Below are 24,872 nucleotides of genomic sequence, written 5' to 3'. Positions count from 1 at the left end.
CATGTTTTGCATGTTTAAGCATCTGTAAATCTGACAGCCTACTTGAAATTTTTTTTTATTTAAAATGTAATTCATTTTAACTTAATTTGACATGTCCTGGCAAATGATTATATTGACTCTAAAGAAGATTAAACCAAAAACCAAAAGGCGTCTTGCGTGTGAATATTGCGATGTTTTTTATTGCCAGCGTCTTGCTCGGTGTCTTATATCCTGATGTAGGTGACATCTATTGTCTCAGTAGTTCAGATGATGCACTAGACGGGATTTTGAAACGCATTAAACTTATGCAGTAGATATTATTGTTGATGATACCATGATGATGTATAATTGTCATCCATGAGACACAGATGCTTACAGAATAAGTGGGGAAATTATCTCTAACAAACGCATTAACGGGTTTATTATAACAAGAATGGTATTTTTTATGGTGTTCTCTTGCCATAATAAAAATACATATATTAACTGATTAGGTAACGTTAGTGTTAAATATATATCTCCCCATGGTTTGTTTACGTTAGTCTAAAAAAGCCAGTAACTAACGGTTAACGTTAGATGTTCTTGTTTGAAACCCGTGGGCCGTGTTCACGGGTCTGTTGTTTTCAGTCATATTTTCGGGAACTGTTTGTTCTCTTCTGGCTGGAGAAGATGCGAGGCCTATTACACTCACATAAACAGGATAAATGATTTAAAGCTTTAATGTAGGCATCATTTGTACTTTTATTGTGCCTTCCGAAAATGTAGCCATTAGTCAAAGCGTAATATAACATTCGCCAAATAAATGTCGCTCTCACTCTAAATCAATCAATGTTTATATTCATTCACGGCATCGTCATGATTGTTCAAGATGTTGGCCGTGTACCAAAATCTAGTGAGCTGCCTGTTTAGTCAACATGATAAAGTAGCAATTTTTGGGGCATCATAGGCTGGGGAGTCACGTGAATCCTGTCAAGAACTTGTCCGGACATATCGCTTAAAAGAAAGAAGTAATATACAACATTTTGCCTAAAGGAAATTAAGCCTATTTTTAGCACTGCTAAGATGGTTTGCATTATGACATCGTTACATAAGAATTGAGCACATTTCCCTCTGATTTTCATTAGTGTAATGCGATAAAATAAAGTTCTCATTACTATAATGTGTAAAAATACGTGTCCACATAGTTTTTATTCATACATCATGACAGTATTTGTTGTACTGCCGTTCATTTATGCTTACTCAAATAAAATAAATTTGATTATTTAAACTGTATCACAGTAAAATGGCTAATGGGAATTGCGAAACGTCTGGAATGGATGTATTACAGTGATGATTCTTTTTTTAAGTATAAACAAAGAAATTAAGTCCATTTGTTTTGACTTTAAAATGTTAAAATGTGATGTTTAGGGCTGTCACGATTCCTCGATTAAATTCGAGTACTCGATTTTAATAAGTCGTCGATTGCAATTTACCCGTGTCGAGTTACCGGAAAAATACCAGAAGTGGCTCATTCCACGGACGAGAATCCATGAACCGCATTTTTAGACCATTTTCTAAAGTCTATTATTTCCACAAAAAATTTACTGATTACTCGGATCAATCATCAAAATAATCGATTGATAACCCGATTGCCAAAATAATCGTTAGTGACAGCCCTAGTGATGTTTTGTAAAATTCACCAAGGCATGTACAGAGTCTGGCCAAAAATAAGATCTAGGTAGGCGGCTGACTATGTTTTCAGACAACTAAGCATTACTGGAATTAATATTGGACCGTCTGACCAGTTATAAGTTTGTCCATACAATTGAAGTCAGTGTGGTCCAAAACAGCATTGGACTACATTTGCCTTGTATTGTATGGATGAAAAAACACTCTTCTTTTGTGTGACAAAAAAGTCTTATAGGTTTGACATGAGGGTGCATAAATGGTAACAGGGTTTTTATTTTTGAGTGAACTGTGCCTTTAACATTAAAAGGCTATAATTTACCTACAACAATGCCATCCTGTCAGACTTCAATGGTAGACTTAAATGGGATAAAAGGGGATTTGTGCCTATAATGTGCTCGATCAATGCTGACTAAATAAGAGTAACATTTCCATTCATGTTAATAACCACCTCTTCTCTCATCTGCTTAGATTTGGTGACTTTGACAAGATAAAGATCAGAGTTGAAGCAACAAAAGCGCTCCTATGTTGGTACAAGAAGATGAAAGGACATGATTTGGGAAAGGACTGTCTGGCATCTGGTTCTGCGTACAGGACCGTATCGTCCAGAGACGCCTTACCCGGACCTGAAGAGGACCATTACGAGCTGTCTAAAGTGCAGGTTAGTCCGTCAAATGCATGTCATTTATTGAGCTTTTGATTGGAAATCAAATGTTTGAAATTAGTTACCTTCTTTTGAACTTCAAAACGTGATACAAAACACCATACAAACAAGCATTAAAATATAACACGCACAATACAGCCTCTCAGCTCTAATAAATGCAATCAATTCTTACTTGTAAAGATTCCATTTAAAAAAGAAATGCTGGAACCAATGATTTTCATGACTTTTTTATCATTAATTCTTGGACCAAAGCTCTTTGCCTTAAAGTGCGGTCAAGTTCATTGTTGCTCGGTGAAAATTTAATTCGCTGGCGTAATCCAATAGGAATCTGCGCAATCAGGAGTATCGCGTGAGGGCGAAAGATTTTGCCACGCAGACGTCGCTCGTTTTCAAGTCGGCCACACAAATTTGCCACGTTGACCAACACAAAGCTGCTTGGTTTGAAAGTGACTTCTGTGTGAATGGTAGCCTGGAAATCCAGACCTAAATCTGAAAGATTAAAGGTCTGGCATCGACTAATGAAAATCGGCCAGCTCGAGGGGCGGCACCAAGCATGCATTTGAAAATCTCACTGCACGCAATTGGATAACACTACGACCAATCACAACAATAAGCGCCATACGCTTAGCTACCAGCGGAGCTAACTGGTAGATTAGACTCTTCCCGTATCCGGTCGGCAAAACAGCAAAAACGTCCTTCTTGCAAAGGAAGGATTCGAGCGCCGTCTTCTGTTCCTCTTTTAGATAAAAAGCCAAGTCTAACTCGTTCACTGTAGCGGCCAAAGCCGTTTCAAACAACTGGTATTCATCCATAGCCATCTTGCAATGTTTACTAATGACTTCGACGTCACAGCGCTGTCGTCATCTCGCCTCTGGCCCGCCTATATCAGATAACCCGATGTGATTGGTGCAGCTCAGATCGAGGGGCATATTTAATGAGCATCATTACTCAACACCAGAGTAACTCGCTGAGCAAATTCAACTGGTGCTCTCGCGAGAACTCTGGATTACCAGGGTATGTGAATGGGATTTTGCAGAAATTTCATTAATGTGATCATACCTTTCAGAAGTTTTAAAGGAATCATTAAAGGACCAAAGTTTTTAGGTGGAATCCGACTCTTGAAATTCCTTGCGAGTTTCCATCCTGATATATTCTCCTCTTCACATTTACTCAAGCAATTTTGAAAACACCCTCCTGACCCCTAAATATATTGCATGCAGAGTTTTCAAATTGCAGTATTAAACACAATAATACTCTGTTGAAGATTGATTCAGTTTCTGTACTAAGGGATTTCTGGACTGTGGTTCTGACAACCTGTGATGTTTTCCCAAATATGTGCAAGTCATGTGTTGGCTGAGATAGTTCACCCAAAAAAATGAAAATTCCCTCATCTAAAACTTCATGGCGATCCAAACCTTATGTCTTATGTGGAACAGAAACAAAAATATTTTGCATGATTCAACTGTTTGTCCATACAATTGAAGTCAGTGGGACAACAATGACTTTTATTGTATGGACCAAAAAAAAACCCAAAAAACATACAGGTTTGGAACGACACGAGGGTGAATAAATGGTAACAGGGTTTTAATTTTTGAGTGAACTGTGCCTTTAACATTGCGGCTGTTGTTTGTTCGTATAGGTAGCCAAGCCCTTTGTGTTTGTTTTGTCTGTTGCTCTCCTGCCGTCAGCATTTGTCAGCATGCTAAGAGAGAGTCCTGTACTGCCCACAATTTTCTTTGTCTTTTTTGTCAAGCTACCTTTCTCTCTCTCTCTCTCTCTCTGTATCTCTCAGCCACTCAGTACACCACTAGGGATGCCGTGTGTGCGCAGTGATTGGCTGCTCACCCTGTATTTAGAAGCTGGGTCTGTTTACATAATCTAGACCCACCTATTTTGGCACTGACAGCCAATTGCAATCCTGAGTTCCGGTGATGCGTGCAGCAGCCTTGCCTGCTGATAGGCTAAAGACCCCCTCAGCGCTCAGGCAAGCTGTGTGTGTTTGTGCAACGTGAGTGTGTTAGAGGGACATGGGAAGAAGAGCAGTGAGGACGGGAGGGGAGGGGGGACATCCTGCACGTGCTGAGGAGCGTTGCAAAACGCTTCACGCCAGGCTTCTCTCATTCATCTAATCCAGCCAGACATGCCAGATTCTTCACCGTCTTTCTTAGGGGTTTTTTGTAGCGTAAGGCTTACCTCGAGGCACTTGAACATGAATGTTACATAAATAATGTGATGCATTACGTTGTTGTGTAAGTGGCCGTGGCGCACACAAAAAAAATACGTTTAACAATTTACTCTCTGTCCATTTCTTCACTTTTGTGTTTTCCAGTAGCTGAGCTGTCGTTCTCAGTGTGTCTTTGGTTTCTAGATCATTCTGTGCTTGTTTCCTCCTTGCATTCTGATCAGTCCTAGATAACGGTTTTTTTTTTTTTTTTTTCAAGCCTGTTTCCCATGAGAGCTTGTGACAGAAATGCTAAAGCTGGGCTGATTCATGGGGCGGCTGGCTGAGAAGAAGAAAATTAGCTGTGTGGATTTCTGCATGTTTTCTCGCCCCTTTCTGTCAAAAACGTACTACTATATGTGATCCTGGACCACAAAACCAGTCACAAATAGCACGGGTATATTTGTGGCAATAGCCACATGGGTCAAAATTATAGATTTTTCTTTTATGCCAAAAATCATTAGGATATTAAGTAAAGATCATGTTCCATGAAGATATTTTGTAAATTTACTACCGTGAATGTATAAAAAAAGTATTTTTGTGTGAATGCAGCACAATCGCCAACATAAATTTACAACTTTAAAGGCGATTTTCTCAATGTGTTTATTTTTTTTGCCCCCTCAGATTCCAGATTTTTAAATAATTGTATCTTGGCCAAATATTGTCCTATCATAACAAAGCATACATCAATGGAACTCAGCTTTCAGATTATGTATACATCTCAATTTAAAAAAAATTATCATAGACATCTATGAATGTGAAATCTGCAGCTAATATATTTGACATGAAACTTGCTCCCAGTGCTTTAAACCCTCGTAACGCTTCAGTATATTACTAAAGATAAACGGATCTGCTCCTGTAGACAGAATTAATTAAAATCTACGTCATTGAGGGTAATCGTCTGTTAATGCTTGAAACAATCAAACCCTTTTCAGCTCATGACGTTAATGTGACGTTAATGTTGTAAAATGTGAACTATGTTTGACATTTAAAAATAAAAGTTAGCATTAAACTGCTAGTACTTACACTTTTGTAATGTGCTATATTTCCACTATATTTTAGAAAAATGGTTTGGTTTTTATTCATCGGGAACTGATACAACGTGTATAAGGGGTTGTTTTATGCTAGAGTGGAGGCAGATCTGAGTGATTGCGGAGAACTACTCATCTCTTCTGCTAGTATCCTTTTTTTGTGGAGGAATGCGACATGGAAACTAAACATCGAGTTTTATGCTAGTCACCCCAATTTTAATTAAATTAATGAAAGCGCTTTGTTCTTTTAGACATGAGCAGCTTATGATCTGTTGGCGTTTTCAGTGACTCGGTTTGCAGTAAATGCTACTCCGTCTGCAGCTGCTCTGAGTTTGGTCACTTTAACGTGCATTTGGGAACGCAACATGCACCAACCTTCACAAATTAGTAGTGAAAACTGCTTATCAACAAAAAAGAGAAGCTTTCAGGACTCCCTGCGGTTTTCTGTAAAAAATAAAAGGTTGTATGGCGTAACGCTTGAAAAAGTAGTCATTTTTATTATTTTTCTGAAATACTAGAAGTATTTTTTAATTAAGTTAAAGGCTTTTTACTTCACCACATGAGTGCCTTGGAGTATTTTGTCTTCATAACTAGAATTTTATTTTACAGTCAGATATTATAATAGTAATATTTCTTATTTTGTTTTTGTCTAGTGTATTATTATTATTAATATTAGTAGTAGTAATATTAATAATAATAGGCTTAGTATTATTATTATTATTATTTTATAGATGTATTGATATATAATCATAAACTTTTGGCCAAATTGTGCAGCCCTACAAACAACCACAGTAAACCTGGAATTGTTTTTTAAAAATAATTTTATCAGGGAAATGTCAGGGTTATGTTTAGTTTCTTGTGTTTTGTTGTTATTCTCCTTGTTCCCGTTTACCTGTGTTCTGTTTTCCTGGTTAGTTTCCTCGGTTGTTTATTAGTTCCACACTCCTGTTTCTGTTCAGCTGATTACCTCTCCCCATTAAAGGGATAGTTCACCCAAAAATGAAAATTAGCCCATGATCTACACACCCTCAAGTCATCCTTCTTTCAGACGAATACAATCGGAGTTAAATAAAGAAATGTCCTGGCTCTTCCAAGCTTTATAATGGCACTGAATGGCCATTTCTCTTTTGAAGTTTCACTTAAGGCATAAGTGGAATCCGTATGTTCGTTTGACCAGAAGCTAGTTATTTTACTTTATAAAGTTTTAAATATGGATATTTTTCTTACACAAACACATTGCTTCACTTCAAAAGGCCTTTATTAACCCCCCGGAGCCGTGTGGATTACTTTTATGATGGATAGATGCACTTTTACGGACTTCAAAACAGAAACGGCCATTCACTGCCATTATAAAGCTTGTAAGAGGCAGGACATTTTTTTTATATAACTCCGATTGTATTCGTCTGAAAGAAGAATGCCATATACACCTGGGATGACTTGAGGCTGACTAAATCATGGGCTAATTTCCACTTTTGAGTGAACTATCCCTTTAAGCCCTGAGTTCTTTCTGTTAAGTATTCAGTCTTGTTTGCATTTGTGTTGTGGGTGGTTGTAAATCATTTCCTAGTTATTCTCCTGCGTGTTTCTCTTGGATTTTGTTTAATAAAAGGGACTATTGTGAACTTTCCAATGTCGTGTGCTTTTATTAAGCCACACACCTCATGAAGGAACCAAGAACAGATTACGAACAGAGCAGGCCGAACCAAGAACAGAGCTGGCCGTTCGCCTGCCCTGTTTAGAGGAAGGTAATAATAATCTCGAGGACCACACCAGTGACTTTCTACACCTGGCGTACCAATTTTCCTGACCGTTCCTTGTGTATTTTTCAAACAAGCCTTAATGAGTGGTGTAAGGCACGTCTACCTGGTGTTGGTCCTCGAGAGGTTTTCGCTGCGTTTGTGGAGTGGGTGCTGGTAAACAGTGGATCGGTTGCACCATTTGCCCCGATGAGTACGTCACCAGCCCCACTCTGAGCGGAGCGAACTCCTGAGCCCACCGAAGACTGAGACCCAAGCCTGCCGTGATGAACGAGCCAGATGGAAAGACTGAGCCATCCATCGCCCCAGAGCCCGAGCATCACAGTGAGTCTGACCAGGTGTGTGAGCCGGCAACATCATCCGACCCCTGTGTCTGCTCATGGTGGATGAGGGAATGGAGGAAAGCCCTGCCTACTCTACCGCCGCCAAGGGTGAGCTGCAGCTGGCCTCTGCAGAAGTTTATGAATTGGAACAGCTCCAAGTCTCCTTTGTCTCCAGAGATCCCACCCAGCCTCCCTCTCCCACCTCCTCTTCAAAATCCAGCCAGTCCGTTGGCCCTTCTCGACTGGTTCCCTTCAGCTCCTCCTTTGTCTACTCCACTATGCTTCATGGATGTACCTCAGGTCTTCGAGTCACCAGCTCCGCCTAGTCAAGAGGATCTCCAGATCCACCGAGCCCATCGCTCCACCTCAGCTCAGTCCACTGGCACCCATCACTCCACAGTCCACTGGCACCCATCGCTCCACCTCGGCACCCTGGCTTCACCTCGGCTCAGTCCACTGGCACCCTGGCTCCACCTCGGCTCAGTCCACTGGCACCCTGGCTCCACCTCGGCTCATCGCTCCACCTCGGCTCATCGCTCCACCTCGGCTCAGTCCGCTGGCACCCATCGCTCCACCTCGGCTCAGTCCGCTGGCACCCTGGCTCCACCTCGGCTCAGTCCACTGGCACCCATCGCTCCACCTCGGCTCAGTCCGCTGGCACCCTGGCTCCACCTCGGCTCATCGCTCCACCTCGGCTCAGTCCGCTGGCACCCATCGCTCCACCTCGGCTCAGTCTACTGGCACCCTGGCTCCACCTCGGCTCAGTCCACTGGCACCCTGGCTCCACCTCGGCTCAGTCCGCTGGCACCCATCGCTCCACCTCGGCTCAGTCCGCTGGCACCCTGGCTCCACCTCGGCTCAGTCCACTGGCACCCATCGCTCCACCTCGGCTCAGTCCACTCTGGCACCCATCGCTCCACCTTGATGCTCATTGCAGCGGCTCCACCTCTGTCCCAGAGTCATCGATGTCGCATGGCCTCGTCGGCTCTTCGTCTACCCCAGGGTCCCTATTTCCTTCGGCTCCGTCTCCGTCCATCATCACCCTAGTTTTGTCAGCCAAGTCTCCACCATGGCTCCTCCCTCTCTCGACTCCGCCGTGGTCTATCACCCTGGCTGTGCTCTGGGTTCCCACCTGGCTCTTCCTCCTCTACTCCCACTATCATCTCTGCCTTGGTCTCTCCTGCCGTCATCTCCTCCAGATTCCTGCCATTCACCTGCTCCACGTCCTCCTCCTGAGCCCCCACATTCCCTCCATCCCTCCTCAGTTGGACTATTATATTTACTGCGCGAGGACTTGATTCCCGGATGGGTGTGTAATGTCAGGGCTTTGTTTAGTTTCTTGTGTCTTGTTGTTATTCTCCCTGTTCCCGTTTACCTGTGTTCTGTTTTCCTAGTTAGTTTCCTCAGTTGTTAATTAGTTCCACACTCCTGTTTCTGTTCAGCTGATTACCTCTCCCCATGTAATTAAGCCATTTCTGTTCAGTGTTCGATCTCGTTTGCATTTATGTGTTGTGGTTGTAAGTTATTTCCTAGTTATTCTCCTGCATGTTTCTGTTGTATTTTCTTTAATAAAAAGAACTATTGTGAACTCTCCATCGTCGTGTGCTTTGTTACAGCCACACACCTCGTGACTAGAATATTGCAATTAGATATTTTTTCCTCCAAATCGTGCAGCCTGCTCAAAAGCAGTTGATTATAGAAATATGCATTTTACTTGAATTGGTCCCCCATTAATTCACTGTGGCAAGAGGAGATTTTCAAAAAGTTTTCTTTATATAACTATACTGGAATAACTATACTTATTCCATTGTCTTAACTCTTTCCCCGCCATTGACGAAATTTTCCGGCAATCCATGTTTTCACAGTTATATGGTAGGGGGCGCTATTATGCATCTTCAGAAAGAGTACAGAATCTCCGGATCAAAACACAGGTGAAGAAGCAGCAGAAACAAGCGATAGAAGCATTGCTTATACACATGTAAAATAACACGATCATCAAATATTAAACGGCATATAAATCAAAACTACCTAATGTTCCTGAATGAAATGTCGACCCAGGACGAGGCATAGGACTGTGAAGCTTTGATGGACTCGATCTACTCCATCCATGTTTTGATCATCATTCAGAATCCGATCCAGGCGTAGTCTTTGACAAAAATGCTAAATATATTTTTTTAATGAACTTACCCACATTCAAGTGTAAAAAAAAAAAAAAGAAGAATGCATGAGGAGTAATGTTCTGGTTTGTTTGCTTGTTTAAAAGCAGAGGCTCAGTTCTTTCTTTTGATATATTGCATATTTAGATATTCATACAAGAAAATATACTGGGGATCATGTAAGTTTTGTGAAAATTATCAAAAATGATTGCGCTGGCTGGGAACGCTGGCAGGGAAAGTGTTCATTTGTATTTACTGTTGAAAACCATTCAATAAGACGAAGGATGCTTTATGTGCAAGAGTATAGTAGATTGTTGTAGATTATTAGCTGACTTCAGTTGAGCGTAGTTTGTTTGATGATATCACTAGCGGTGTTTGAAGATTCCCATCCTGTGAGGCTTTAAAGTACATGCTGTTCCCTTTAGAGGGCTAATCCGGCTGGCTTTTTCTGCCTCCCTGGGTTTTAAAAGATTTTAGCGTCTGCCTTTGCTTACACACACGTATAAACAGACACACACTCTGCCTGCTCAGAACACTTAGCCTGGATGTCAGCAGAATACGGCACAGTACTCGTCACCAAGGGCAACGGCCCATATAATAGGCTGTTGTCTCAGCTGGCTGCGGGCAGCACACACTTTATTGTTGTCTGGCCTGTAATAAAATATTTTTTATTAGAGTGGTCATTGGCACATGGCACAGTGTGTAATTGCACGTGGGGTCAAGTACATTTGATTAAGGCAAGACACTACAGGCGAAACCACTGTTTTTATTTTTTCTTGCACTGGTCAGTTTTGATATTTTGGGCTATTTTGCTTCCATAACGTCTTATTTCAGACTAGTGAAAAGAAAACATCCAAAATACACATTTAAGTGTTTATAGAATTACACTTTATCTATTTGCGTCTGTATATTTCAGTTAGCATTTTTTTTCATTCGCCTGATTATATATGTATTTATATAAAATATGGTTCATTATTGAATTTTTTCTGGCTGTTGACAGTATTTTCTGATTTATGTGATAAAAGTGATAAAAAGAAATATCCAAAACCCCCCCTGTAATTTTTTTTATCTCCTAAAGATTATGTAAACAAAATTAAACCTATCTTAATGAATGCATATCTAATTTGATAACGCCTCATTTCCACATTTAAAGACACCATGAAATCTAAATGGACAATTCTTGTTTTTTTATGGAATATTTTTTATAGAATAAGTTATCAAAATAACTTCCCCTCCCTCTTGCAGCGACATGTCTTCTCTTCTCTGATGATGTGTTTATTGGTGTGAGGAACAACCTGTCACTCACATGACATCGACCAATAGCAAACCACAACCATCCAAAGTGCTGCCCCACAATTTTTTTTACTCGAATATAAGTCACAAAAGACTATCACAACTTAAGTTTTTAATGACTTTAAACATAACATTTAACAAAACTTATAATACAAAACAGTTGTGTAAATGTACTGATTAATCAGCTGGGGGAAGTATGGTGATGTCTCTTTGTTAACATTTTTACTCTATTCACCTGTATTGTCATGCCTTAAACAGTCTTCTAAACTATTTTGGCAGTAATTTGTTGAGCCAAAACACATGACTTAAACATGTGTAAACAATTATGGTCTTCATCAGCTGTCTGTGTTTAAAGCCGTGTGCAGCACGAGACTGGAGGTTCCTTCCCTTACTGAGGTGGTTTTTACCCTAGGAATTATTGGACGTTATGTGTTGCATGGTTTCAGGAGTCTGTCTGGTTTCCTTCCTCTGTTTTTTTTTTCCGCTGATGATATTTGATCTTGCCCAATACATGCTGACAAACAGGTCTTCTTTCGTTTCCTGTCATAATGTTTTTGCATGGTCACATCTTTCCATGGAAAAGTGCTGAAATGCATTTAAAAAAACAAAAAAACAAACTGGAAGCTAAACACCTGATCTACTGACGTTTCTCCCAGGATGCTTTTGAAACGGCAGCGAGAGCTGAGGGCGGCCTCTCATTGGATGGCGGCAATGCAGCTGACGCAAAAGAGTTGGAGGACGAAGTCGGAAGAAGCAAATACCACCACAGTGTCGGTGTGCTCAAGCCCATCCGCTCCACCAGCAAGTACGTACTAAGTTACTGAATGGTAACATTGTCTGTTTCTAAATGCTTTTGAAAGTCAGTTTTTCAAATGTTAAAAGCTCAGTAAACCTGAGAAAGGGGATGCTAATAGAAGTTATAGTTACATAAAGACACCACATAAATCATAGCCAAGAAAACTAATTATTAAAACCTTATCTTATTTGTAAAATATTAAGTTTAGACTGGGCAAAAACAACTGAACCGAACAATTGTAAAATAAACTAGCTTTTGTTTGCGCAAATGTTCTCAAACTTTCTGAAATATTGACTATTTATAAAGGGAGAATAACAGAATTGAGCAATTTTAGAAACTACTACATAAAGTGAAACCATAAAGTCTCAATAGTGATATGCACTGAAGAATCTTAGAATAGAAAATTAACTTTTTGATTCTTGAGTGCAAATCACCATTGAGGTTTGATGCAAGTTACATGTGTTCATGCTCCAAAATTAGACACAGGAGATGAGAGAGCACAGTATAGACTTCCTTGTTGAGTTTCAACAAAAGCAACATTTGGGTAAAAAGCTCTATTAAAATGTCACGGTGCAGTGATTCAGTTCAAATACAGTTTCACGAGAATAGATTGTGTATACTGTATATACACTGTGTCCCTGAGAAAGGCACATAGGACTCACACTGGGTGGCCCTAATAAAATTGGTAATAAAAAAGTGCAGATTAGGGACTAATCCATGTCTCTTGTCTGTTTCTCATTGTCATCAACAGGTATCAACATCCAGTGGACAATGCCGGCCTCTTCTCTTTTATGACATTTAATTGGTTGACCTCGTTGGCTATGCTGGCCCATAAGAAGGGTCAGCTGTTTCTGGAGGATATATGGGCTGTGTCACAGTTCGAGAGTTGTGAGACCAATCGTCGCAGGTCAGTACTGATATGTCCCATCAAAGCACTCATCCACCTAAAATATATGTTATTCAGGCCTAGCAGGGGCAACCTCTTCATATTACCAAAGTGGTTATACCATGGTACCAATACCATTGATACAGTAGGGCTGGGTATTTGATTCAACATCAGGTACAGTACATGTCAATTTGTTAAGAAAAAAAAATCTCTCTTAACTAAAGCTGTAAACTATACAGGGGACCCTGTCAGTTGATGCATATCTAAGATTAAAGTTAACAACAGAGTCCTAATTATTAAGTTCAGTTGCTATGTATTCAGTTGTGAGCTGTAACAAACATTTAAATTTCACATAACAATTTGTTTCTTTTGTATGTTTAATGACATAATTAAGATTTTACTTGTTGAAATCTAAACATGTCAGACATGAAAACTCTCAAGTAATTTTGACATTTTAATGAGCATGGCAGTGGTAACGTATTTGGTCTGGGCAGACTAGATCTGATATGCATGCTGTTGCAAAACATGTTTGAACTCGCTACTGCTTCTAGATGTAGAGACACGCTGCTGTGTTCATGCAAGATATGCTGCTGTTGCATGTGTATGCATTCATAAATCCCGTAGCCGATTTAGGCAGGTGGAGCTGGGGGAGGTGGAGGGTTTCAGAGGAACTTGTAGGAACATGCCTACAGCGAACACTGAACCAGACTATTTTAAGTTGAGCAAACAATCTCATTTGCAGAATCAGCAGAGGCCAATCAGCTTGTGGTACACTATGTGGTAATAGTGTGATTGCTGGTGGATTGCAAGTAAAGGACCTATCAGCATGTGCCATCTAAAGTTTCATCATGACTGAACTAGATATCTAAATTGTGACTGTCATAGAAACTTGTTTCCATGGGAGATTTATTCAAATAAACATTAAATAATCAAGACATCTCTAACAAGTTCAGTAAAAATATAATGAATATGTAATATAGTGCATTTATTTAGCAAAATGCTTCTCTAAAGAGTTTTTTTTTTAAATTGACTAATGAGCTTTTCCTGAGGTAAATGATACGTTAAGTAACATTGTTTATAAACTTTTTCTTCAACTTGAAACTGTCAAATCAAATGGTTTTGCAGTGGTACTTCTTGGCACTTTTGTTAGTGCTAAATGGACCTGGAGCCAGGCCTGATGTCATTGGTAGATGCGTTACATATGAACACCTTCATTTCCACAGGCTGGCCGGGTTGTGGGATGAAGAAATCAGGACACGAGGGGAGGGGGCGTCTCTTCGTCGTGTGGTCTGGCATTTTTGCCGCACGCGTCTGCTGCTGTCCATCCTCTGCCTCATGGTTACTCAACTCGCAGGCTTCAGTGGCCCAGTAAGTAACACCATCTAAGCTCTGTTGTGTCTTTCTGGTGTCTTTTCTTCTTCTCCCTCTGTCTATCTCTCCCACTCTTGCTCTATCTTTCTCTATCTGTCTATCTGTGTATTATTAGCTTTGTAGAATCACCTATCAAATACCTGCCCCCCCTCAAATGCTCAGGTGAGTGTTCCAATGGGGAATTGAAGGTGTTACTGTGTTACATTGTCACTGGGCATCAGAACTGATCTGCTTGACATCTGTGATGTTTCCAGTGTGGCTCCTAAAACCATTTTATCAGTTCATTTGACAATTAGTGCTATTTATAAAGTGCCTTAATGATGACTTGTGCCAACACCAAAAGAGTATTACAACTTTTCCGCTCCTTTTTGCCAAATAGTCTCGTCATAAAACTTTAATAATTGAGAGGTTACGGTGCAATGTTATTCAAGTATGTCATTTCTACGCCATTAACGGCACCAAATGGACCTGCAAATCTTTTTGAGCTGCCCAGCCGGACGTACCGACATTAGCTCATCCAATAGAGTGCAACAGTCGGTAGATACAATAACTTATAAACCTTTAAAGACAGACCTACTGTGAGCTCTGATTGTATATGCTTTTGTAAATGCTTTTTAGCCATCCGTTCGCATTATTTCAATTTTTAAATAATAATTGTGTTTAACATCTTAATTTGTGGTGAAAAACTACATTACCCATGATGCTGAACAGAAAATTTATTCCACCAATCAGAGAGTTTCGGTGAGCAAATTGCGCCTAAACCTCTTGCAGGGAACGCCCACTCCCATGAAACACATCGAATGATGTAATCGAGTCGATCTCGCTATGCTGTCCAATAACTTAAAATATATAGTTGCTCTACATATATTCAATAACTTGAAGTGAATCATTTTAAATTTGATTGTCATTCGCAGTGCTTCATGGGATTGTAGCTTCTTCCCTTACTAAAGCTTTAAAGTTTACAGTCTTGTACCTTTGTAATGTTGTGTATCATCTCATAGCTGGTTGTTTCGGGTCATGGCGTTTTTAAAAATCCCTATGGGAAAAATACTTCCGGAACAAACACTGCTGAAAAAGTGGGTGGGCATTAATGCACTTTTTGGTTTAAGTTAGAGGCGGGACTAAAGTATTTTTCAGTTCTGCTTGGTGCTGCCAGTTGTGTAGAAGTGACACACTTCACCTTTTATCAAGTCTAATAGTTAAGGCCAAATGATATTAATCTTAACCGTCCTGTAATTTTAAGAAAGTTAAAGATAAATGACTCAAAGCTTAGTCATCACTTACAGTTCCAAGAGTTTCAGCTCCAAAAACAACATCAAATTGATTACACCTGTTAAAAAAACTGCTGCTCTATGCCTGTGAAAGTTTCTGTTTGTCTGTTGCCTTCCAGGTACCAGGTGTTTTATATATGTGGTGCGATTATCACCGGGTAGATAATAAGGAAAGTATCTGTTCTTATGGCCCGCTATGAAATGATAGATTTGGGGTATAACTTAAGTTTAGGGGCATTGCATGTAGCACAAGCGTAGTCTAGAGAGGAATCTCCTTAGGACAGGAGGATAGGCTAACATATTCTTCAAGGAGAGCTTCTGTCACTGTCCCACCAAGGGCGACACAGCAAGGCTCTGTCTCCTTCAATCTTTTGGAGAAAATCGGGCTTATCAAAATGCTTGGATTTCAATCTGTTTAATCATCAACTGACTTTTTCTCCCTGTTGTCTATATTTAGCAACTCCCCGTAGAACATCTCCTTGAAGAGATACCTGTCCTTGCTCTGATGACTGAGGTCAGGGGTGGTTTGTAAAGGAAGGTGGGTGTCTATGGGAGTGGGTGGGGGTTCAGATTGGAGTTAGGGGTCGGAGGTCGCTGGGTCCCCATGTGTGTGACATGTGACAGAGGCTATTCTTTAGACTCCACAGGGTGTCCATTTAACCTGCGGGGAGAGCATACGGCAGGCAGAGCCGGTGAGGATTCCTGGGAGGTAAGGGCATGTTTCTTATGCAGGGCTGGATCAAGAGTTAATGCTGTTTGCTGCCCTTCTCTCTCTTTCTTTCCGTTTCCCCTCTCTTATTTGATCTCTGTAATTATTCGCATCTCATGTGTTTTGAAATGATTCAGCGAACAAATGTGTCTACGGTTGGGTAACCGGTTGTCAAACTGTGCAATGTATGTCCGATGACAAATGTGGGCAAGATCGTGTGCCAATGGACAATTGATTCAGACTTCTCCAGATATCTGTCCCATATGCCAGCTCCTTTGCTCAATGGAAAAAACGGACTTGTGGGTTTTTTTTGTATTGCTGGGGTTTCTTGTTTTGGACTGAAACGCTCTCAAGTTTGAGAGATCCATGGGCGTACAGGCAGTTTTCAGACCCACACCTTTTGTCCTCAATATGTTGCTGGATTTTTGACCAATTTCACGGACACCTTTTTGGGCAACTGTGTGGTGTAAATGGGTCTCGTAAGATGTACGTCATTCAGGGAGGGATCGCTGCCCCACTAACCTCGATTAAAAGTAAATGGGACAGCTTTTAAGTGATGACGACTCACAAATGGACTCTCAAAGAACTAGATGTGCTTTTTCTTTTGACATTATATCTGAAATCATACTTTTATGAAACAATGTCTTTTGTTTTTTTCTCTCACAAGTATTGATTTGCCTGATCCATGTTTTTTTTTTGTTTCTCAGACATCTTTGTAAATCTTTTAACTGCTGAATGTTTCAACTTTCAAGGTTAAATATTCAAGGTTTCATTAATAAAAGCAAGCAGCTGTGTTGAACCACATGGGTTTGCCCGTATTCCCAGTTTATGTGTGCATATCCTTGACTGCATATGTGCATGATATTAGAGAACAGTGTGTGTGTGTGTGTGTGTGTGCTCGTATGGACTGTGTCAGCTGTTAAAAGTTTTCTGTGTTTTGTGCTTCCGCACACTCTGCTACTAACGATTGATATAATTGATATTAATTTTCAGGTGTTAAAACAAAAGTACGTCTCCATCCTGTACCCCCAACCTGATGTGACTGTAGGTAAAAAGTCTTTGAATCCACAAACAAGGGGCATTATGTCCATGATTCACTTTGCTAAAGTACAATGTATCGCACAAATGGTACTATCATTGTCTCTCTTGTTCTTTTCCAAAGGCTAGAGAAAAGGGCCAAATAAGGTAAACTATTAGAACACAGGCTTGACATTGTCTCTCAGTACAAGTTGCTCCAGTGATTATGATGAAGTCCCACACGTAGCATACAATGATCTGCATCTCTTCACCTTTTTATGCCGAATGACGTAGTAATGCCAGGTGTTTTATGATGAGGAAGGTCACAAAATGTTGTCGAACTGTAAATGTCGCAGTGGTGTGGTGCAATCGTATGTTTGTATCCTCAGTCACGCCTGCTGTGTCCTGTCGCCCCCTTGCTCGTCCTCCCTCTCCCCAGGCGTTTGTGGTGAGGCGGTTACTGGAGTACACGCAGAAGAGCGAACCCGACCTGCCCTACGGCCTGCTGTTGGTGGTGGGCCTCTTGGCCACCGAGCTGATTCGCTCCTGGTCCCTCGCCCTCACCTGGGGGCTGAACTACCGCACCGGCACCCGTCTGCGCGGAGCCGTCCTGACCATGGCCTTCCACAAGATACTGCGCCTGCGCAGCCTCCGGGAGAAGAGCATGGGACAGGTACGGTGTTGAGGGACAGACGAGGAGTTTTTCGCATTAATGAATTGGACATTTAGGAAGGTTAGGAGCAGATATCCTAGGGTGTTGAATGGTGAAGAGATGAAGAGTGAAAGAAAAAGAAGGTGATGCCCGCAAATATATTTTACGGTGGTATGTCGCACATCTTGCCAATGTACGTGTTGCTTTTGTCTTTAGCTGATCAATATGTGCTCGAGTGATGGGCAGCGCATGTTTGAAGCCGCTGTGGTGGGCAGCCTGTTGGCTGGAGGCCCCCTGGTGGCCGTGCTGGGAATGGGATACAACTTATCTGTGTTGGGGCCGACTTCTCTGCTGGGTTCTGCCGTTTTCATCCTCTTCTACCCGACCATGGTGAGCTTTTCGGTTCCTGCTTTCTCTTGGTTTTACCACTGGGAGTTTGTGTTATAATGCCACTGTTTTTCCTGTGCCGGTAGATGTTTAGCTCCAGGCTGACGGCATACTTCAGGAGGAAGGGAGTAGCCGTGACTGACCAGCGTGTTCAAAAGATGAATGAGATTCTGAACTACATCAAGTTCATTAAGATGTATGCCTGGGTTAAGGCGTTCTCACAAGCTGTACGAAGTAAGTTGTTGTTTTTTGGCTTGTATATTTGGCTTACTTTTAATATCATTGATTTACCATTATAGTTTTTTATATATATATTTTGAATTAGATTTGTTTTAATATTTTCTGTTTTAATTCTAGTAATTCCCTTTTTGGGAATTCTGTTTTATGTCATTTTTATTAGTTTTTGATTTTTACAAAAAATATATCTATATTTTAGTGTCATGTCATTGATTGATTTTTTTTTTTTTTACTTGTGTTTGGCTTAGTGTTATTTTGATGTGTTATTTGTATCATTGATATACTATTATAGTTTTTGTTAGTCTTTTGAATGAGATTTTTTTTATATGTTCTGTTTACATTTTAATTTGTTTAAAGTTTTTATGTAGTTTTTATAAAATTTAAGTTTGAATTAGTTTAGTACTTCAAGTGAAACTAAATAAAAATGAGAAATGTACACTAGTTTTTGTATATTTTATTTCAAGTAATGATTTTTTTTATGGTTTTGTTTTAGTTAATGATAATAACCCTGGTTTCACTTATTTCTATGCATACATTTTTGCTAATCATTGCGTACCTCCAAACAGGAATTAGAGAGGAGGAGCGTCAGATCTTGGAAAAAACAGGATATTTTCAGAGCATCACAGTTGGCGTGGCACCCATCGTCGTGGTGATTGCCAGCGTGGCAACATTCTCCACCCACATGTTGCTAGGTTATGACCTTACCGCTGCACAGGTAGGGTTACATTGCTTGTTTTGAAGCGTAGTCATTACCACAGTATTAATGAACTCATGCATTGACTCTTAACTTCTTTTTATTTTTTGTCCAGGCATTTACTGTCGTCACTGTTTTCAATTCCATGACCTTTGCCTTGAAGGTCACCCCATTTTCTGTCAAATCTCTCTCGGAGGCATCTGTCGCCATTGATAGGTTCAAGGTGAGCTTTCTGTGCCTCTTTCTACAAATAGTTCCTTTCACCTCTGTCAAGATTTTTGCCTACTGTTATCAAAGCACCCCCTGTAAATCCAGGTGTTGGAGCAGGTGGTATCATTCAGGTGTGTTTGATTTGGTCCAGGTGGAGGATCTTGGGGATTTGGCTGAATAAGATGGGAATGGGGCTGTTCTTGTCAGAATAGTGCCACATTGAGAAGCTCCAGTTGCCACCCAGCTCACCCTCATCACGCAGATTATATCTTTGTTGTGTCTCTTTATAATTTCAATGTCAGAATACAAAAATCACATTAAGTCATGATCTGCGGCACAGCTTTCATATCAAAAGTGTTGGAGATACAGTCATAAAACAGTGATTTTTAGGAAGTTGTTAGAATAATAAAATGAAAGTGGACACAACAAAGAGTAAAAATTTTAATAACTACAAAAAAAATTGTGTTTAGTTGTTTAGAACAGAAAAAAGCCTGATGAGAGTTGTTGAACTTGTGTTTCCCAAACATCTCAGCTTCATGTATCTTCCACGTAACAATAGAGCACTGCAGTGATTATGTATTTTTGTAGGCCAACCTGGAAGTTAGCATCACACTGGATTTTTCCATTGGCTTTTGGATTATTGCAGAAAATAAGCTCTCTGACCAACAGTTTATGATTCTTACATGTTTTGTTCAATCATGATAATCCTCACAAATGAATTTTGAAGCCTAAATACAATCGCCAAAAGTAAAAAGCCAAATGTAGTCTATAGACAAACTATTCTACAGTCTTGACTTCAACGTCACCATCGTTAAGCTTTCAGTCTTTATTTAAGAAACATTTCCCCTGAAAGTGAAAAATATGCAGACGTGATTTAAGAATCTTCAGTTGAATTAAATAGTTTAAAAGCAACAAGAAAGACAAAAAGGCTCTGTGTTCTGTGTTAAATTTAGCACCTGTAAATGTTATAAATTGAGTCTGTTTTCTCTTTTTTTCTTCATTTTCAGAGTTTGCTCCTGATGGCCGAGGTCAAGATGATCCGTGAGCAGCCAAGCAATCCCTCCGTTGCAGTAGAGATGACTGGTGCCAGTTTGGCTTGGGAAACGGGAGGTCACAGCGCCCAGCCTTCGCCCCGTGGTACACCCTATATAGGCCTCGGAATGAGAGGGTGTCGCAAGAAGCGTCGACAGCGCGACGACCCGAAACATCACGTGATGTTGGAAGAGGAAACGCATGGCCAGCTGTTGCATGATGTGTCTGGAGACATGGCGTCCAGTCCTGAAGATCACACCCTTCAAGTGCCGACCATCAGCCAACGGCTGCAAAGAACTCTTCACTGCGTCGATCTCACCATACAAAAGGTCTTTTTAATACTAATTTGGACGATTTATAATGTTCAAGTTGACAAGGGATAATCATACTAATAATCATTCCTGTGTTTGAATCTTTAGGGGAAGCTGGTCGGTGTGTGTGGCAGTGTGGGAAGTGGCAAAACATCTCTCATCTCTGCCATTCTTGGCCAGGTGAGCGTTTATTGTCTGATTTGAAGTGTAAAAAAGGGCAGCTGTCATCTTTGATCCATTAGATGTGTTCATAGAATCCTCAGATCCACTGTTGTGTGTGTATCCCAGATGACTCTTTTAGAGGGGACTGTTGCTGTTGATGGAGATTTCGCGTATGTGGCACAGCAGGCCTGGATTCTCAATGCATCCTTCCGTGACAATATCCTGTTTGGCAAGGAAATGGAGGAAGAGAGGTGAGCACCAAATAAAAGAAGAGTGCAAAGGTCCTGATACACTTGCAGTACAGTTCTTTTCCGTTCTTCGCTTAGGGGTAAAAATAAGTCAGAAACACCTTTGCAGCACTATACTGTTAGCGAACATCCCGACGCCGCCCAGACTGTTAAGAGCGCTAATAATAACAGAATGAACACAACAAAAATGACAGCTGTGAGAAAACAGCAGTTCAGAAAGCATGAAGCAGAAGAAATGAGCCGGAGAAGATTTTCATGTTAAAGAAAGCAAAGCCACACCTATTACATAATCACCACAGACCAATGGTAGTTCGTAGGTGTTTACCACCCAGAGCAAACTTTTCTGGAAAGTCTGCTTTGCTTTGTCAAGATGTTTTGAAACAAACAAACTGATTTGGCCTGATTTGGTTCGAAATGATGCCATACCAGTTTGTTCTTCAATTTCGCTTGTATATCGGGGCCTTTTTTAGTGAAACACGTCAGTACTTTTTGGTTTGCCAGATGGCTGCACTAAAGCAATGTAATGAATAATGTGTTTGAGTCAGCGTGAAGTAGACTAGAGGGCTGAGCAAGTAAAAAGGATCTGCAGGCGGTGTGTGACTCAGCACAGAGATAAAATGAGCACAGACAACCTTGAACACTTGTTCTTTGTCATTAAACAGCCTCCATACGCCTCCTGATGAAATATAGTCAACGTATTAAAGATGTAATGGCACCTTGCTTGATATTTTACCTTAACGCGTGATAATATTTTATCCTCCTGTCTCTTTGAAATGTCTCCTGCAGGTATCAGGCTGTTCTGAGTGCTTGCTGCTTGAGACCAGACTTGGCCATCCTCCCTTGTTCTGACCTGACTGAGGTAACACATCCTACAGAATAACCAACAGTAGTGATGCACCCAAATTTGAGTTAGAATACTCAAAAACTCCAATTCAATAATCGCAGTAAGCTTTCGCGCTTTGCTACTATTGATATGAAACGGTCTCAGCTTTCAAATTCTTTAAATATCACAAAATTCAAACAATAAATGTAGTTTTGCTACTCTTTAATGTGCTGGGAGAGATCGCTGTAGCCGCATCAGTTCAAGCAACATGTGAACTGATCGTCTCTTCCTTTTTACTAGTTATAGCACAAAAAACATGAATGAACATCAGAAGGTATGTTGAAAGATCGAGTACAACTGTCTCATGTAATCGCTCAATCAGTGTTTCAACTGTGGAAAGATGTCAATAAAATGTAACGTTGCATTTGCCTCAATTTAAGCCATTCAATGTCCTCAGCTAGAAATAAACTCTTAGAGAGGAGCATTTTGCTAAATATATGCACTGTATCACATATTAATTATATTTTTAATTTAACCTCTTAGTGATGTCTTTGTTATTTATGTATATTTGAATTAATAAATAAATTTGAATACGTATGTCTAGCCACCGTTGTATTAATTTCAACAATGAATAGGAGAAAAAACATATTTATATAAGCAAAACTTTGATATAGAAACTGCCTTATGTGCAATTTAAATGTTTATATATGAATATTGAGTATTAAATAAATTCGATTAATGCATTGATTATTAAATAAACTTTACTTTTGGTTTTCGGCTAACTGATGGTTCAAGTGTTTCAGTAAAAAAATAATATAAGCATCAATAATCAGCAGAGATACTCTTAGACCTGAGCTACAAACTCAAACATACACTAAATTCTCATTTATAATGAGCCTATAATCAGGGCCAATGTTTTATACGTGGTGTGATTCCCTCTGTCAGATTGGTGAACGTGGTGCCAACCTGAGCGGCGGTCAGCGTCAGCGGGTAAGCCTGGCGCGAGCTTTATACAGCAACCGGGACATTTACATTCTTGATGACCCTTTAAGTGCTCTGGATGCTCATGTCGGAAATCACATCTTTAACAACGCCATTAAGAAGCAGCTGCGTGGCAAGACCGTCATCTTTGTCACTCACCAGCTACAGGTACGTTACAATGTCATGCCCCGTCATGTGAGATCTTTTAACCATGTAAGCACTGGATTACGATCACAGCATACGGTAATGGACGTTTCTGTCATCAGTATCTGGTGGACTGTGATGACGTGATCGTCGTGCGTGATGGCAGCATCACAGAGCAAGGCAGCCATGAGGACCTGATGAATGTGAATGGAGACTACGCCGCCATGTTTAACACCCTTCAGCTGGGAGAAACACACATCATTGAGGTCAGTATCTCTTCAATCAGCCAAAAGTGAAAACTCTGTCATCATTTACTCGCCCCCATGCTGTAACTAACCTCATGGCGTTTGGTCGCATGATGTGCAAGAACCAATGATGTTTGATGATAGTTGATTTGAGTTTTAAGGAATGAATGCAGAATTTCAGTCTGTTTATTATACAAAACAATCATGCCGCTTCAGAACACGTCATTTTTGTCCAAAATAATTTCAACGCAGTTCGTTCTTCTATTTCACTTGATGTATATCGGGCCTTTATACAGTATTTCATTAAATGGACAAAATATCAAAAACATTTTTCAAAATATTGTCTTTTGTAAAGAAAGTCATATAGACAGAAGTATCATTTTTGGGTGAACTATCCCTTAAAGGTCCTGTTTCATGTAAAACAGATGAAATGGGGAAGATGGTGAAATAGTTCAGAGACAGTTCACCAAAAATGTCGTTCCAAACCCGTATGACTAAAAGGAGAAGTTTTAAATGTTTACGCAGCTCTTTTTCAACAGAACCATCAGTTCTTGTTAATTGCGTGTTTTTTGTACATGGAGTTCTCGAATCTGTTATTTTGTGTCATCTCAGGTTCCGAACAAGAAATCTGGGAGTTCCCTGAAGAAACCCTTAGAGAGCAAAAAAGCAGGTTCTGTCAAAAAAGAAAAAACAGTCAGTCAGGATGATGGTAAGTATGTAAATTATACTGTGCGCTACGTCAGTGATTCTCAACTGGTTTGGGACCAACATTTTCCCATGGTTATTAAGCTGCGAACCAATTTTTAATTCCTAACAAAATACAAATAGCAGTCCCAAACTACTTCGTTAATACAATAAAGTTATTAAGTTGGTATTATCCACCAAAGTCATTAAAAATGGGGTTTTGGGGTTACAGAAACAACATGCTTGTAATTTCTTTTGCGCTTTATTTATAATGAAGAGATATACAGCGAGCGCCGCCACATTTGCACGTGCAATTGAAGAGCACAGTATAACGGCTGACATGACAGGTGAGGTGAGAGACTTTTTTTCTAACAGGTTACAAAAATAACATTAAAATAATTGCACTGAGATATAGCCTGACAACAACTCATCTGACCGCAGATACTGAATCGGGACAACGCGTTTTTATCAGGCACTCTTTACTTAAATGCGTCTGACAGAAGAGTCAACAGCTTTTACGCACGTCTTTCAAAATAAAAGTCTCGCATCAGAAAAACATACAATTACGTTTGTTGTTGTTTCTTTGAACCGCACAGGTTCTGCGACCCACCAGTTGAGAAACGCTGCTCTATATAACCTCCCTTCAGGCCTCACGTTAAGTCATGCTTACCCTTTTGACCTTATGATCTACTTCACTCCTTTCGGTTTTCTTTCAGGTCAGCTGATGCAGGTGGAAGAGAGAGGGAAAGGCTCAGTGCCCTGTGAAGTGTACAAAGTGTACATCCAGGCTTTAGGAGGGTGGCTCGTCTTCCTCTTCATCCTGGCCCTCTTTATTGTCAATGTGGGCAGCATAGCCTTCAGCAACTGGTGGCTCAGCTACTGGATCAAACAGGGCAGCGGGGTAAGAGACACTGGGCAGTTTGGAG

General features: G+C 40.4%; 1 protein-coding gene across 1 annotated transcript in view; it reads left to right on the top strand.

The window, feature by feature from the left end:
• The window catches only part of abcc5 (ATP-binding cassette, sub-family C (CFTR/MRP), member 5), a 35,483-nt gene that overhangs the window by 125 nt on the left and 10,486 nt on the right, over nt 1-24,872 (top strand). Inside the window, exons 2-18 of the mRNA XM_084409091.1 lie at nt 2,113-2,302; nt 11,743-11,891; nt 12,634-12,789; nt 13,992-14,136; nt 17,576-17,809; nt 18,005-18,178; nt 18,262-18,409; nt 18,979-19,127; nt 19,222-19,329; nt 20,324-20,677; nt 20,768-20,839; nt 20,948-21,072; nt 21,856-21,928; nt 22,838-23,041; nt 23,140-23,283; nt 23,875-23,971; nt 24,663-24,847. Coding sequence (XP_084265217.1) covers nt 2,183-2,302; nt 11,743-11,891; nt 12,634-12,789; nt 13,992-14,136; nt 17,576-17,809; nt 18,005-18,178; nt 18,262-18,409; nt 18,979-19,127; nt 19,222-19,329; nt 20,324-20,677; nt 20,768-20,839; nt 20,948-21,072; nt 21,856-21,928; nt 22,838-23,041; nt 23,140-23,283; nt 23,875-23,971; nt 24,663-24,847 — 2,637 coding nt within the window. The 5' untranslated portion in view covers nt 2,113-2,182. The remainder of the gene's footprint in view (nt 1-2,112; nt 2,303-11,742; nt 11,892-12,633; nt 12,790-13,991; nt 14,137-17,575; nt 17,810-18,004; nt 18,179-18,261; nt 18,410-18,978; nt 19,128-19,221; nt 19,330-20,323; nt 20,678-20,767; nt 20,840-20,947; nt 21,073-21,855; nt 21,929-22,837; nt 23,042-23,139; nt 23,284-23,874; nt 23,972-24,662; nt 24,848-24,872) is intronic.

Source organism: Rutilus rutilus, assembly GCF_951802725.1.
Source record: "Rutilus rutilus genome assembly, chromosome: 5".
NCBI classification, from domain to species: Eukaryota; Metazoa; Chordata; class Actinopteri; order Cypriniformes; family Leuciscidae; genus Rutilus; species Rutilus rutilus.
Note: the sequence above shows the minus strand (reverse complement) of the source record. Positions and strands in the feature narration are given on the sequence as shown.